The sequence below is a fragment of the Cervus elaphus genome, chromosome 3, assembly GCF_910594005.1.
Source record: "Cervus elaphus chromosome 3, mCerEla1.1, whole genome shotgun sequence".
Classification (NCBI taxonomy): Eukaryota; Metazoa; Chordata; class Mammalia; order Artiodactyla; family Cervidae; genus Cervus; species Cervus elaphus.
The window spans coordinates 36,209,685-36,226,758 of NC_057817.1; the positions used below are offsets into that span (position 1 = coordinate 36,209,685).

Consider the following 17,074-nt stretch of genomic DNA (forward strand, 5'->3'; position numbering starts at 1 on the left):
TGCTTTGGAAATACTGACTCTAAGAGGTAAAGGAACACAAGAGTAATTTTTGAATAGCTTCATACAGTTTTGGTGATGATGCCATCCTCAGAAAAGTTTTGTCATATGTATTTTATGATAAAAATAATTATAATCACAGTATCAATTAAAAGATATTGTGATGTACCTTGTGAAGTTGTCCATGGGGGTTTTAAAATCAGAATTCATCAGTGACAAAGTCAACCTTCTGACATCATGGAAAGTAAATCTGGTTCTGAGATTGCTTGAAAGTGAAGACGAATGCATACACGTACCATTCCCTTGGTGTTTAATCCCATTAGGAGAGCCTGTTTCAGTTAAGGTGAAATGTTCCTAGATTCTGTCAGTTAGCTTGTGTTTAGCTTTCTTTCACAGGGAAATACTGCCCCAGTTGAGGAGTGGGGGGGATATTCCAAATATAGATGTTGTTGTTTAGTTACGAAGTCATGTCCGACTCTTTTGCAACCCCATGGACTATAGGAGGAAAAATTTAGGTGGATAAATCTCCCTTTTGAGGTAGTTTTGGTTTTATACATGCTTTTTTCCCTCTTCAGAGGTCTGATTTCGGATGTCTTAAGATTACCTGGGTTTTTGTTTTCTCTATTCCTTTTTTCTTTCATTAAATGTTTAAATAAGGATATAGGAAAGTCCGCAGACTTTATGATTTTGGACATGCATTGTTATTTTATTAGATAACAATAGTGGCTATAGCTATGTTTGTAGATGTAAACCATATTAAAGGTAAAAAGAAACTTGGTGAGTCAACAGACTTGTTTTGCTTGGGAGTTTCTTAGTTTTAGTATCAAAAGTCTTATATCCCTGGGAATCCCTCAGTTCTGAGCAGACAGGGACAGTTGGTCACACTACATGGAGACTCATCAAATATAATCCAGCTTGTTTTATCTGCACTTGTGAAGTCCATTTCCAGATTGCTCTAAAGAAGTAGGAGGAATGCTGTCTCCCCAAAACTGTCCCCAAATGTTGCCAGTTGAAGAAGAAGCCATTCAGGTTTTATGTGTGTCCTAATTTTTAAAGAGACATTAACTGTATTTATTCAGACACACTTGGTGTATTGCTAATATTTTTTGGTCATAGTAATTTAGGAAAAAGACGAGAACATGTGATTTAGACTTGGAATATGACTGAGAGTCATTTAAAGAAAAGTTCAAAGTGACGAAAGAGATTTTGTGTTGAGCTCCAGATATATTGGGGGAGATTGCCGAATGCTTTCAGCGTTGAGCAGATGGATTGTATACATATGTTAGAGAGGGGATTATCTAGCTTTACTCATCCCATACAAAGTAAACAATTCTGCTGTCTTCTCAAACTTTTCCTTTTCTTTCAACAGTTTAACAATATCTGAGTGCAGTGGATATAGAGATAATGTGTGATTTAATTCACCTTTTAGAGATCTTTACTCATGTTGTAAAAATAGCTTAGTGATCTCCATTCAAAGAGTTTCTAGAAATAACATTAAAATTAGCTGGGAAAAGCACATTTGTGGTGTATAGTGTACCTAATGAAATAAGTGTGTGTTAAATGAGCAGAGATGTTCAGTTTTTCACTACTCTAAAATTTTTCCTTAGAGAATTTGGGTGACATTATCAGGTTAAAATGTCATTTTAAATTCATTATTAAACTATTAAGATGTATTTAAATTAGGAAAATTACTTTTCTCAACAGATTTATTTTGATATGCAATGACTTACTGTTTAATAAACCTTGGAAATATTGTCAGAAGCCTCCACACTCCTTTTGTTTACAAAGTTTGATGTGAAAATATTTACCTTGTTACAGATTTAATAACGTAAATTTCAAGAGCATCATTTGTCAGGCATTAGCCCTATTTTTAAAAACACAGTTGCTATTAGAGGCATTTATCAACTAGAAAGTTTCACCTACATTACATTGACTTAATATCATTGCTTTCAATTCTTTGAGTTGTCTTTACTGATGTTATTTAGGATGGGGAAAATTTTCAACCACATTAGAATAAAAACTAATGATTTGCTTTTGTACATCACCTTCAACCATTTTATGTTACCTTTTCCTTCAACTCAGTGCTCTACCAGTTCTTCATTCTTTGCATATATTTTCTTTGGACATATGTGGAATGTCATTTTCTAACTTAAAAACAATAACATCTTTCTGATGAGCAAGGATCTTTGTAAAAAAATCTGTTCACTTTGTTAAAATCAGATTTTTTCATAGATAACTTCAAAGGTGAAGGTTGTCAGAAGGTACAAATATCCAGTTATAAGATAAATTACTCCTGGGGATGTAATGTACAGCGTGGTGACTGTAGTTAGCAATACTGTATTTTGTATTTGAAAGTTGCTAAGAGATTGATGTAAAAAGTCCTTATTAGAAAAAAAATTACAACTATATATGGTGATGGATGTTAACTAAACTTATTTTAGTGGTCATTTGCAATACATACACATACATACACACACACACACACACACACACACACACACACACATCAAATCATTGTATACCTAAAACTAATACACTGATATATGTCAATTGTCTTAATTTTTTTAAATGGCTTTCAAAAAAAGATGGTCTGTAAACATGCCATATATGAACATTTGCTGAAGCTCTGTTTCAAAATAGTTGGTCAGTTAATAGAGATATAATTTGCTTCATGCTTTGCATGAACAGTATGTTGCCTGAGATTTTCTTAAAATATTTAAACAATTTATAGCATTTCTTTTCCTTTTGCTAATTATCTATGAAGCAATGTTTACTATTTTATGAGGCCTGCAAAGCAATATGAATTCTATATGCCAGGGGAAAAAAACACAGAATAAAAGATTGAACACATTTTAATTGGATCAATAAAAGTTCTAATACATAACACTCTAAAATGGAGTGATTACAGTTATATATAATAATATTACATGGTTTTATAGAACAGAAAAGATACCTTAGAAATCTGATCTGGTGTGTTCTACAGTATAGTCTGTGGGGTGGGATACTAGTCCTGTGGCTTGTTCATGGAGGGAAAAGAGAATTTGGCCAGGCAGTTGAGTGAGATGCTGCATATAATAAAAACCTCTCTTGTAGATTTAATATTTATGCATGTATATTAGCCTAGTCAAGACTCCATGAAGATATCTTTTTACTCAACTTTTCTCCAACTGTGGAATAATTTTTTTCTTTAAAACAAATGTTCTCACACCCTCTTCCCAACAGCTTCTGGTGAACACTAATCCAATACACCAAGGGCATTGTGACCAAGGGTGCTTGGTGTTCAGTGTGGTGGGGGGTATTGAGACAAAAAGTAGATAAATCTATTTCCAGAGCTGGCCAACTGGCTTGTAACTAGTAAGAGCCAGAACTGAATTCTAGGTCGCCTGTCTGTGTAGGACTTCTGAGGCCGTGGTCAAGTGACTGTAGCAGGACAGTGTCTCGGGGTAGGGCATGAATCACATCAGGGTCTGCAATAACTTTTGTGCCAAGAGCTATTTAGGAAGTACTTAGGATAGAGTGCTGAAATTTCATAAGATCAGACAAAAGTAGTCAGAGCTGAAGCTAGACTGCCTTGAGTGGAAATTACTCTGTTGCTTCCAGCTACCTAACCTTGAGTGTGTTATGAATTTCTCTGTACCTTAATTTTCTTATACGTAAAATGGACACAATAGTTTCCAGCTCATGAAATTTTTTGTGAGAATTATTAAATGAATTAATACATTTAAAACTTAGATCACATCTGATACACAGTAAATATTCAATAAATATTATTTCTAGTTATGTATTTATGAGGAAATTGCAAACATGATACCCTATCATTACGGTGGCCTATTATGGGATGGCAGTTTTAGGGATAAGAGAAGCATGTTGTCATGATAATTAGAAAGACTTCTGAAATAACAAGTAGGCCTTCTGATCATTTACCTGCCTGATTCACCATTCAGTTTAATTGAACAGTTATTCAATAAAAGCACCTCTAAATATCCAAATACTGTAAAATATATATATGTATGGAGTGTGAGCACATAGATTATAAACGTCAGTGCATAAAACAGCAAGAAGTAAGTGTCTACAATTAAATAAGCAAAATGACCTTGAAGAGATATGCCATTTAATTTTAATTAATTAATTTTTATTGGAGTGTACTTGCTTTACACTGTTGGGTAAGTTTCTGTTATGCAACAATGCGAACCAGCTATCTGTATATGTATATCCCCTGTATACGTATATCAACCTCCCACTCCTCTAGGTTGTCACAGAGCACTGAGCTGAACTCTATGCTACAAAGCCTCTTCCCACTAGCTTATCTGTTTTACACATGGTAGTGTATATAGAAACATGGCATTTTAGTGTTAAAACAAAATACCATCCTGAGGATTTGTTTGGGGGTATATATGAATAATTATTTAAATTGAACCATCTGTGTCTTTTACTCCTGGAAGACCGAATTTTTAATGGTATTAGGTAAGCCAGTAGATATTTAATAAATATTGAAAGAGATAAAACTGTGAAGCTTTTGGATCCTTTGCTTTCAATTTGCCATTCTATGATAACTAATTTGAAACACATGAACTAGGATAAACATTATATATAGCATATGCCTTTTCTTCTGAATGTAGTAAAAATAGCTGTCATTGATCACTGTGACCCAATTCAGTTCAGTTCAGTCACTCAGTCATGCCTGACTCTGCGACCCCATGAACCACAGCACGCCAGGCCTCCTTGTCCATCACCAACTCCCGGAGTCCACCCAAACCCATGTCCATTGTGTCAGTGATGCCATCCAACCATCTCATCCTCTGTCGTCCCCTTCTCCTCCTGCCCCCAATCCCTCCCAGCATCAGAGTCTTTTCCAATGAGTCAGCTCTTCGCATGAGGTGGCCAAAGTATTGGAGTTTCAGCTTTAGCATCAGTCCTTCCAATGAATACCCGGAACTGATCTCCTTTAGGATGGACTGGTTGGATCTCCTTGCAGTCCAAGGGACTCTCAAGAGTCTTCTCCAACACCACAGTTCAAAAGCATCAATTCTTCAGCGCTCAACTTTCTTCACAGTCCAACTCTCACATCCATACATGACCACTGGAAAAACCATAGCCTTGACTAGACAGACCTCTGTTGGCAAAGTAATGTCTCTGCTTTTTAATATGCTATCTAGGTTGGGCATAACTTTCCTTCCAAGGAGTAAGCGTCTTTTAATTTTGTGGCTGCAGTCACCATCTGCAATGATTTTGGAGCCCCCCAAAATAAAGTCTAACGCTGTTTCCCCATCTATTTCCCCTGAAGTGATGGGACCAGATGCCATGATCTTAGTTTTCTGAATGTTGAGCTTTAAGCCAACTTTTTCACTCTGCTCTTTCACTTTCATCAAGAGGCTCTTTAGTTCCTCTTCACTTTCTGCCATAAGGGTGGTGTCATCTGCATATCTGAGGTTGACCCTGATCTAAATGCTTTTCTTTAAAATAAGTAGTGTTCTTTATTTTTTGGTATTGTTGCTTTTGTTTGTTTTTAATTGGAGTATAATTGCTTTCCGAAGTTTTGTTAGTTTCTGCTGTACAGTGAGGTGAATGGGCTGTATGTATGCATATATCCCCTCCCTCTTGAGCCTCCTCCCACCACTCCCTCCTGTGCATGAGGTCATCACAGAGCAGGGAGCTGAGCTCCTAGCGCTAGACAGCAGCTTGCCGCCAGCTGTGTGTTTTACACGTAGTGATTGCATGTCCGTGCTGCTCTGTTAATTTGTCTCACCCTCTCCTCTCCATTCCCCCCCACCCATATCCACAGGTCCCTTCTCTATGTCTGTGTCTCTATTCCTGCCCTGAAAATAGGCTCATCAGTGCTATTTTTCTAGTGATCTAAATGCTTTTTGTACACCATCTCATTTAATCTTTATAGCAGCCTGGTCATTAGGTGTTATCAACAAGTGGCAGTTAAAATTTGAATTAAAAGGACTCTGCCTCATAACATTGCCCATCTTGCATAATTACTTGAATTATCTTTTTTCCTAAAGTTAAATTTTAAAAGAAATTTTGCTGAAGTAATATATTTAAAAACATAGTGTCAGAACACTGGGAATGGGTTTCTAGATTCTAGCTGGTTGGTTGGTCACTTTTCAATCAAGGAGCCACATCTGTTTCCTTCTGAAACTGAAAACATTTTTGTGGTTATTTTATAGTTTATATTATATATCCAGATTGTCATTTGTAGGCAGCACATTTCAGGCAATGCATAGATAAATTACTCATTTAGATACTTCACAGTGCCTAAGCTTTTTTCTCTGGAGGACCAGGAATGCATGCTGGCCAGTGACAAGTCTTTGCAATTGGCTTTCATTAAAAGAGCCTTTGTGCCTACATTTGAGGTGCTTTGTTTACCTTCTAGTTTGACTTAGGGAAGCATCTACTTTTAACCTCACATGATCAGAGGATAACTCAGAGGCACACATATGGATATACTTTGTTTTTTACAATAGATGATCATTTTGCATGTAACTCTCTATATATTAGTTCAGCCATAGATTTTTCCACAGCTGCCATTTTAAAGTGAGCAATACTGCAATACTAGCCCACCAGTTTGAAATTGCCAGTCATCTGCCTGTCTCTGTTTAACTGAACTCTTAACTCCACTGGGGTGACCATCACTCTTACCAAAAAAATGCTAGAACGAAAGACATCACTGCAGGTAAAATGGTTAATCTGTATTTGTGGTTGTATAGCTAAAACAATAGGAAAAATGCTAGAAAATTTATTTAAGTTCATGCTGACCTACAGGGTCAGCATTTCCAGAGATGCTTTGGGGTCTGGTTCTGATGGTTCTCATGTTATTCATTATGTTGAAGCAACTTTGGCTGATCGGATCAGGGCTCCACTACTGGTACTTCTAGGAAACTAAGCTCCACAAGGTCAGGGACCATCTTCTCTTCCCTGTCTTTGGGTCTGTAGCCAACAAAGGAAGGAATAGTTGCTGAATATTAATTAAATAAATGAAAGAAGTAGCACCACCTGAAGGAATTGCTGTCTTCATTTGGGCAGTGGTCCAGGAGATGGTGATCCACATTCAGAAGCAATTTTCATGGCATAGGTGGCCCAGCTCCGGAAAGGTGTATCTCTACAGAAATCCTAGGCAGAGGTGTTGGTCATGGAATACACTCTTGCTGTCTGACAGCCTCCATGGTGGCTGTAAGAGGAGGATATTAATTGGTGAATTGTACAACACTTTCACTATGAGCCACAAACTGAGCCCATGCAGAGTCCCTTGTAGAATTGCACTCTCCAGTTTTTGAGAGTGGAAGACCAGATTGTGACTTCTTCTGTGGCTCTTTGCTGACTCGATGGACATGAGTCTGAGCAAGCTCCAGGAGTTGGTGATATACAGGGAAGCCTGGTGTGCCATAGTCCATGGGGTCACAAAGAGTTGGACACAACTGAGTGCTTGAACTGAACTGATGACTCTGTGATTCTTGAATTTGTCTCCATGGATTCTAATGGTGCTAAGCAATTAAAAACCATAAGCATATTCAGAATTGAAAATATCCAACCATGACAAGAAAGATTAGGTAAAACTACCAAAGAATAGGTAAAATTTATTTGTTTATTTTTATGGAGTATTTTGAACACATAAATTGTGAATTGTGACATAGAATAGAGTGAATTTTTTGCCGAATCATCTAGAACAGTATTTCCAAGCCCCAGTGCATATTCAGATGCCTTGAAGATCTTATTAAACTAAAGATTCTGACTCACTTGTCCAGGTGGGGCCTGAGAGTTTGTATTTCTAATCAGTTCTAGGTGATATGGATGCTGCTGATCAATGGATTAATCTCAGTAACAAGATTTAGGATACTGTTTCTCAAACTTAGCTTCCGGAATCAGAAAAATGCCAGGGAGTTTTAAAAGATACTGATGCCTGGGTCTCAACCCTAGAGATTCTGATTTAGTTGATAAGGGGGGATGTGGCCTGAACTTTAAGGTTTATGAAAAGCTCCCTAGGAGATTCCAGTGTGCAACTGAATTGGAGAATTGATGCTGGAGATTGCTTTTAATTTCCTTTTGAGAAAAAAGTATTGATTTTAGGCATCAAATCTTATACTTTTTCCTTGCAGGTTGCAGCAATCTACAAGGACTCAAGTATTGGAAATCTTATAAACATAGTAATTGTAAAATTAGTTATAATTCATGATGAGCAGGTAAGAAACAGTTCTAAAAGTAATATTTCTAGTTGTAGTAGGCTCTTAGCAGGAATATATGTATGTCGATCATGAAATGGGATAATTGAAAAATACATGTCAAAAATCTTGATTCAGAAGGGAATGAGGTTGACTTTTTCCATCATGATGGAAATGAAATGACAACAGAGGAAGTCACAGAAAGTAATAAACAATTTAAAAAGTTAAGGTTGATAACAATCAGGTATTCACTTTTTATAATTTTACTGTTAGTTTTAAAATATGGTAATTTTTAGAAGTTATTTTTTGATCCAAAATATTGGATGCTTACACTGAGAAGCATCTAATTCAATTCTGTTTTGATCGCAACATTTTAAGGATTGCTAAAATATGCTTGAGGTATGAGGGAGCAATGAAGTGACTTCTTCATTTGCCAATAAAAATGCTATTTAATGAATTGCATAAACACTGACAAGTTTGGAAGGGAGAGGGCATGAATGTTTTGATGTGATATTGAATTGTTGATTTTTTTTGTGCGTAGGAAGGACCAGTCATCAGTTTTAATGCAGCGACCACGTTACGCAACTTCTGTTTATGGCAACAAACTCAGAATGTTCTTGATGATGCCCACCCATCCCACCATGATACTGCTGTTCTTATTACAAGGTACAGTTCTAGAAATAACCCTTCCAATGAAATCGCTTACCCTTTCTCTCCTGCATGGTCACTAGTGCTTCTTGTTACCTTAATTCTCGCTCAGTAGTACATAGTAGTGTTCTTGAGAGAGAACTTGTATTATGAAAGATACCCTTGAATGAAAGCATTCTTCTGTTTCTTTCAGACCAGAGCACTGGCCTGATTTCCTTAGGAAATTAGCAGCAGTAGGTTGCTAAGTAATGGCTTGACCTAAACAAAATGATTTCCTTATTATGTTAGTGACAGAATAACAGAATTAGGAAAATTATTTGAAAATTAACATAGTTATGGAACTGAGAATGCATTTTGTTTCTTCCCTATTTGACCTTCCAGTCGCTTGGTAAAGAAAGCCTCTGAGTTTATTTTGGACTCCTTATACTTTAAGAAAAAAATCTATCTGCTTAGTGTGTATCTAATTACCGGGCTGCTTTTGCTAGGCTTTTTCTCAACCCTGTTTATTTATATGAAAGAGCTGCTATTATTATAAAATGATTATTTTACAAGTACATTGTTAATTCACACTGTTGTTTTAGCAACCGTCATGGTATAAGAATCCCAGGTTTGTAGTTTGTTTTGCTTGGTTGGTTGGCCAAAGGGGAAAAAAATCTTTTGCTTGAAGGTCAGACTCAGAGAAATTTTGACTTTCTAGAACCCTGAAATGAAAACCTTCGGTCAATGTAAAACAACTGACACAGTCCATGTGCTTTATCTGTTTTCCAAACTAAAGCAGAATTGACTCACATTTATACACTGTATTCGAATGCCCTAGGTTATGGCCAGAGATAACAGACTAAAATGAGGAGACCATGGGGAAAGAGACTAGAGAACTGTCATATTGAATGGTTAGAGACTGAGTAATGCAGAAGCAAAAAGTTTAAGCAACTTGGTAACATTTGAGAACATCATTATTTTGCAGCAGAGAATAATAGCTGAAGTTCGTAATGATGTTGAAACATCAAGAAAAGAGTATTACATATACTACTGCAAAGGTAAAGGCAGAGAGGTGAAAAATACATTAAGAAAGCTTTTCATTGAAATTGATTAAGCTTCAGCTGTTTATAGCAGTCACTTTTATACTGTACCTATTTGCTTATTGGTATGCAAAAATGGTGCATTACTCTAGATTTAAACTTATTGAGAACTTGAGAGAACTAGATCTTATAAGTCACTTTAGGGCAACAGACATGTCAAAATTAAAGCTTTTTTATCTTTGCTTTGGCTTGTTGCAAAAATATTTTCTGAAAATGTTTCAAAATCTTTTGTTTTAAGGGAAGACATTTGTGGAGCTAGAGAGAAATGCGACACTTTAGGTAAGTTATTTTGTAAATATAGCTTATATAATTGTTTACTGAATTATTTAGTATGATGTTTAGATTATCTTTCTTTTAATTTATATTAATCATTTTGTTTAGTTGTCTTGATTAATGATTATAGTGTCACTATTATTTGATTTTTGCTCTATAAGTTTTAAAGAATATTAGGAACTACTATTTATATAACAATGACTAAATATCAAGTGCTGTGCAAAGCTTGACATATTTAAATTAAAGTATTTTATTGTGTATCATTTGATCCATACAAAATAGTACATAACAACTTATATGCAAATTTAAAGCAAGAAAAAGAAAATGAATAGCCATGAATCCACTATCAGATTTATGAATTAGGTTTAAGAATTAGAAATTTAGCAGTACTGTTCTATGGCCTGTTCTAAGTCCTTATTCTAGCCCTTGCATTTCCCCAAGAGATAACCAGTTGCATAAATTTTGTATGTGCCTGTTCCTTCCATTTTTTGGAAAAATAGTTTTATAGCACTTGTATATATTCTTAAAAGAAATTGCTTGAGTATGCTTATTTTTGAGCTCTAGTTCATGCATTTTCACTATTACACAATATTTCAACCACAGTTCACATGTCTTTATTCTGTCAGTGAATATTTGGGCTGATTCCAGCTTTTTTCTATTAGGAACTTTATTATAAGACATTTTCCTAAGATTAGAATTTCATGTCATTAAGTGTGCTCATGTTCAACTTTATAAGATATACCAAATTATTTTCTAAAGTGGTACCAATTTACATTTTTTATCAATAGTGTATAAGCATTCCTTTTGATTATATTCTTATCAATACAAGAATCTTCAAATTTCTCATTTTTGCCAATCTAAATTTAATGTATTTCATTATAGTAGTAATTTTCAGTTCTCTGGTCACTAATGAGTCTGGACATCTTTTTATATATTTACTAGCCATTTATGTATCTTTTCCGAGAGGAATGAAATAAATGAAAAAAAATTGCCTGTTTTTCTGCTGTAGTACTTTTCATTTTCTTATGCCTTTTAGTGTTCTTTATAACTTCTTGATACCAAACCCTTTTTGGATTATATGTATTGTAAATATCTCTTAATGATTAGTTCCTTAGTGATTATTGTTGTGTTTGTATGAAAATGTATACTGTAGCTGAATTTATAATTTTACAGTTAGAAATTTTATGTCTTATTAATGAAATTATAGCCTTCTAAGTCTTCTGTAGTGCAAAATCTGAATGTATTATTCTGTTTTCTCATAAGGATTTAAAAATTTGTCCTTTCACATTTAAATCTCTATACTATTTGAGTTTCTTTTGATATGGTATCAAATAAGCCTCCAGTTTTGTAAAGTTCTTTTCTGTGTGGATATCCTGAGTTCATGTTTTTATTAGTTTCCTAGAATTTGCAATGCTTTTCCTTAGAATCTGCAGTGCCACATAGGAAATTTCTATTTGTACTGGCATGTGCAAACATCCTGCTATTTCATTAATCAATACTTTTTATTTAGTTCATCTACCAATTCCATAAATTCAAATTATATAGCTCTATAATAAATCATCATAATTCATAGAGTATATAACGTCATCTAATTTTCTTCAAGAGTTTGTGGCTATTCTTGGGCCTATGATCTCCTATAAAAATTTTAGACCAGTATGTTAAGTCATTATGAAACAATTATCTATTTATGAAGGTCTTTTAAAATATTTTTTAGTAGTATGTATTATTTTCTTTCAGAGTTTATCGTGCCCAACTTTCATTTAATTCTTTTATTAGTGTATTGGTGTATGATGTTGATTGATAGAAATATGACAAATTATTTGCATTATTGATTTTAAATATAGACAACTGATTCATTAATTAATCTCATAATTTACCTGTGGGCATTTATGTCATTGTGAATTATGGCTGTTATTCTTCCCCTTCTTCAATCCTTGTAATATTCTTTCCTTTTTTAAAAATCTTTTTCTTTTCCTTGTTTTTTTTTCCTTGTCTTTTAGTAAGAGGAAAAACCTTGTTCAATGTTGAATAGAAATGATGATGATAGCCTTTTTTTCCTGGATTTTAAAGTGAATATTTGTAAAGTTTCACCATTAGGAACAATATTTGCCACAGGTTCTTCTTGGCTGATAAACTTATCATAGTTTTCTGAAACTTATAAAATGTATACTTTTTATTAAACATTTTTTGCAGACCTAGAAATGATGATATGATTATTTTAATCTTATGAATTCCTTTTATGAGTTTTGTAACACTAAACCAATCTTGATTTAGGTTTTTTTCTTTCTTTTTTTTGTTTCTAAACACACCACTAGATTTCATTCCATGCATATATTTTCAGGAGTGAAATGACCTTCCTTTGATTGTATTTGTCTGATTTTGATACTGTGAGGAGAGAGCAAATTAGCTAAGATGGCCTGGTCAGGCTGTCTCACTGCAGGTTTTGTAAATAATAACTATGTAACAGCTGAGATCACTTATAGCACTGCACATGGGCATCACTTGGTCACAAGCTGCTTTATGCCTTACGCCCATCAGAGCTTCACCATAAAAGCCCTAGCTGCTATGGCATTGGGGCTACGTTGGAGTGGCATCATGGTTATGTTATATGAGGTTATGTCATGGCTATGTTACTGCTGCATTATGGTTATGTTGTGGCTGCTGCTCCGACTGCTGCGTGAGTCAGGAGAGTGGCCGTGTTATGGCTACTGTGCCAGCCAGGAGAGAATAAACGTGTCTGTCGTTCCTATGGCTCCTTCCAGCCTCTTAGCTCACGCCTTGTTAGCCTGGGTTCAGCAAAAAGTGCGGACAGTGTGAACAGTGAGACGGTTGGTGTCATGAGTGTAGAAACAGCGACACAGATACCAAAGTTTTATTCACCATGCCAAATTTGTTGGGAGTATATTGTTTCTTTTCCCATTTTCTGGAAGATTTTATGTAGTGTTGGAGTGATCTGTACCTTGAAAGCTTGGAAGATCACACCTAGAAAACCATCTGGGTTTTATCTTTCCTGTGTGGAGATATACTTTACCATTTAATTTCTCCAAGGATAATCAGACTTAAAAAAAATCTTTTTGAATGTGCTTTAAAAACGGTTTTTTCTAGATATTACACCGTTTCGTTCAGTAGTAAAATTTATAACTTATTCTCATAGCATTTTTCTTTTAAACTCTCGTCTATAGCTGTCTACAAGCCTCATTTTATTTCTGATATTTTTTGAACTTCTTTAAATGGATAAATTTCACTGAAAAATTGTCTATTACATTTGTATTTTTTTGGAGGATCAACTCTTTCTTTTAATCTCATTTTTATTTCTTTAATTTCTGCTTTCTCTCTCTCATATTTCCCCAATTTGCTTATGCTTGCTTAGCTTAAACCACCCCCCCCCCAAGTTTTTCTTTTCTAATTTTGTTATTTAAGACTACCTATTTACTTCAAGGTATCATTGTGCTATGTCCTACATGTTTTTATAGATATTTTCAATGACATTTAAAATTAAAAAATTCTAAGTATGTATAAATCCATCATGATTTCTTCACTTATTAACTATACTTATTAATTTAGAAATGCATTTAAAATTTTATGAATGTATCGAGATTTACTGTTTTTTATTGAATTGCATTGTAGTTGCAGAACATGATCTATGTGATGCCCATTCTTTGAAGTCTTTTGATGTCACCTGTTGGTCTACTGTTGAGCCACTCAGTCATGCCCGACTCTGTGCGACCCCATGGACTGCAGCACAACAGGCTTCCCTGTCCTTCACCATCTCCCAGAGCTTGCTCAAATTCATGTCCATTGAGTTGGTGATGCCATACAACCATCTCATCCTCTGTCATCCACTTCTCCTCTTGCCTCTGTATTTCCAAGCATCAGGGTCTTTTCCAGTAAGTTGGCTTTTCGCATCAGGTAGCCAAAGTATTGGAGCTTCAGCATCAGCCCTTCCAATGAATACTCAGGACTGATTTCCTTTAGGATTGACTAGTTTGATCTTGCAGTCCAAGGGTCTCCCAAGAGTCTTCTCCAACACCACAGTTCAAAAACATCAGTTCTTAGGTGCCCAGCTTTCTTTATGGTACAACTGTCACATCCATACATGACTATTGGAAAAACCATAGTTTGGTGTAGATGGACCTTTGTCAGTAAAATAATGTCTCTGCTTTTTGAAATGCTGTCTAGGTTTGTCATAGCTTTTCTTTCAAGGAGCAAGTATCTTTTAATTTCAAGGCTGCAGTCACCATCTGCAGTGATTTTGGAGCCCAAGAGAATAAAGTCTGTCACTGTTTCCATTGTTTCTCCATCTATTTGCCATGAAGTGATGGGACCAGATGCCATGTTCTTAGCATTTTGAATGTTGAGTTTTAAGCCAGCTTTTTCACTCTCTTCTTTCACTTTCATCAAGAGGCTCTTTATTTCATCTTTACTTTCTGCCATAAGGGTGGTGTCATCTGCATATCTGAGGTTATTGATATTTCTCCCACCAATCTTGATTCCAGCTTGTGCTTCATCCAGCCTGGCACTTCGCACGATGTACTCTGCATAGAAGTTAAATAAGCAGGGTGACAATACACAGCCTTGATGTACTCTTTTCTCAATTTTGCATCAGTCTGTTATTCCATATCCGGTTCTACCTGTTTCTACTTTACTTGCATACAGGTTTCTCAAGAGACAGGTAAGGTAGTTTCCTTTCCATCTCTTTAAGAATTTTCCACAGTTTGTTGTGATCCACACAGTCAAAGGCTTTGGTGTATTCAATAAAGCAGAAGCGAATGTTTTTCTGGAATTCTCTTGCTTTTTCTGTGAGCCAGCAGATGTTGCCAATTTGATCTTTGGTTCCTCTGCCTTTTCTTTCTTTTTTTTTTTTTTTTCCCTCTGCCTTTTCTAAATCCAGCTTGTACATCTGGAAGTTTTCTATATAAGCTCTCTCTATGTGTATATAAGATGGAGAAGCTCTATACAGTCAGCAAAAACAGGACCAGAAGCTGACTGTGGCTCAGATCACGGACTCCTTATTGCAAAATTCAGACTTAAATTGAAGAAAGTAGGGAAAACCACTAAGCCATTCAGGTATGACCTAAATCAAATATCTTTTGATTATATAGTGGAAGTGACAAATAAGATTCAAGGGACTAGATCTGATAGAGTGCCTGAAGAACTATGGACAGAGGTTCATAGCATTGTACAGAAGGCAGTGATCAAGACCATCCCCAAGAAAAAGAAATGCAAAAAAGCTAATGGTTGTCTAAGAAGGCCTTACAAATATCTGAGAAAAGAAGAGAAGAGAGGCAAAGGAGAAAAGGAAAGATATACCCATCTGAATGCAGAGTTCCAGAGAATAGCAAGGAGGGATAAGAAAGCCTTCCTAAGTGAGCAATGCCAAAAAAAAAAAAAAAAAATTGAGGAAAACAATAGAATGGGAAAGACTAGAGTTCTTTTCAAGAAAATTAGAGATACCACGGGAACGTTTAATGCAAAGTCAGCCACAATAAAGGACAGAAATGGTATGAACCTAACAGAAGCAGAAGATATTAAGAAGAGGTGGCAAAAATACACATAAGAACTATACAAAAAAGGTCTTAATGATCCAGATAACTACAATGGTGTGCTCACTCACCTCGAGCCAGACATCCTGGAATGCAAAGTCAAGTGAACCTTAGGAAGCATCACTAGCAACAAAGCTAGTGGAGGTGATGAAATTCCAGCTGAGCTGTTTCAAATCCTAAAAGGTGATGCTGTCAAAGTGCTGCACTAAATATGCCAGCAAATTGGATAACTCAGCAGTGGCCACACGACTGGAAAAGGTCAGTTGTCATTCCAATCCCAAAGAAGGGCAATGCCAAGGAAGGTTCAAACTACCGCACAACTGCTCTCATTTCACATGCTAGCCAAGGTCATGCTCAAAATCCTCCATGCTAGACTTCAACTGTATCATCTATTATGTGGTCAATTAAAAAATGTTTGTGTATGTTCACACAGAATGTGTATTCTTAACTATGTCTGTCAAATCAATTTATGCTGTTCAAATCAACTATGTATTTACTATTTTTTTTTTTTGCTTACTAGGACACTAACCTGAAACATGAATATATCTTTGTTACTGTTTATTTTTAATTTGACATTAAAATTTCTTCAATTACAGTATTCAGATACTTTGTTTCATCTATTTTTGGGCTAACTTATTAACTTATTAGGCGCATATAAGTTTGATTTGAACTGTTTGCAGTTGTATCGTGACTTTTTATCTCTAATAATGCTTTTTAAAGAAAATATAGTCATTATAATTTTATTTTTATAATACTATGTCTAGCAATACTACAACCAGTCCAACTCTTTCTTGTTTAATATTTGCTGGATATATCTTTTGTTTCAATTTTTCAGAGTCTCATTTCTTTAGATACATCCATCATATAATTGGATTTTAAAAATTATATCCATAATAATCTTTGTTACTACCAAAGTTAATCCATTTCCATTTATTATAATTGTTTTCCACCCTTTTATTTCTTTTTACCTTCATGCTTTATTCCAGCATCTCTAATGTGTATTTTATTGTTTTTTCCTTTGTCTGTATCTAATTTGGTATTTCATTCATCCTCTGAATTTTCCATTTCGACATGTTTTGCAATTTCAAATATTCTACTTAGTTGTTATTCAAAATCTGCCTATTTATTTTGTTTATACTCTTTTTATATTTGCTCATATTTATTGTTGCCTTTCATATTTACTGAAACATTGTATTTGGAGTAATTTTATATTCCATCTTTGGCAGTTACCGTATTCTAAACATCTGATAGCCAAATGTGTGGTGTCTGCTCGTTTTCTCCTGTGTTTACTTGTTTGTATGTTTCATGATCTCTAAGTGTAAGTTCATATTTTTATAAAAATCATCCATAAGGTTAGTGGTGGACTGCTTAG

The 17,074-nt window shown here is 35.1% G+C and overlaps 1 protein-coding gene across 3 annotated transcripts in view; it reads left to right on the plus strand.

Annotated features, from left to right (window-relative positions):
- ADAMTS20 (ADAM metallopeptidase with thrombospondin type 1 motif 20) overlaps nt 1–17,074 on the plus strand; it is a 202,783-nt gene that overhangs the window by 61,898 nt on the left and 123,811 nt on the right. For 2 of the 3 annotated variants that reach the window (XM_043886575.1, XM_043886584.1), the window contains 3 exons: nt 8,097–8,180; nt 8,701–8,825; nt 10,125–10,165. In XM_043886575.1, the coding sequence (XP_043742510.1) occupies nt 8,097–8,180; nt 8,701–8,825; nt 10,125–10,165 (250 nt within the window). Of the gene's footprint in view, nt 1–8,096; nt 8,181–8,700; nt 8,826–10,124; nt 10,166–17,074 lie in introns of those variants that run through there. The other variant, XM_043886594.1, reaches the window with a different exon arrangement.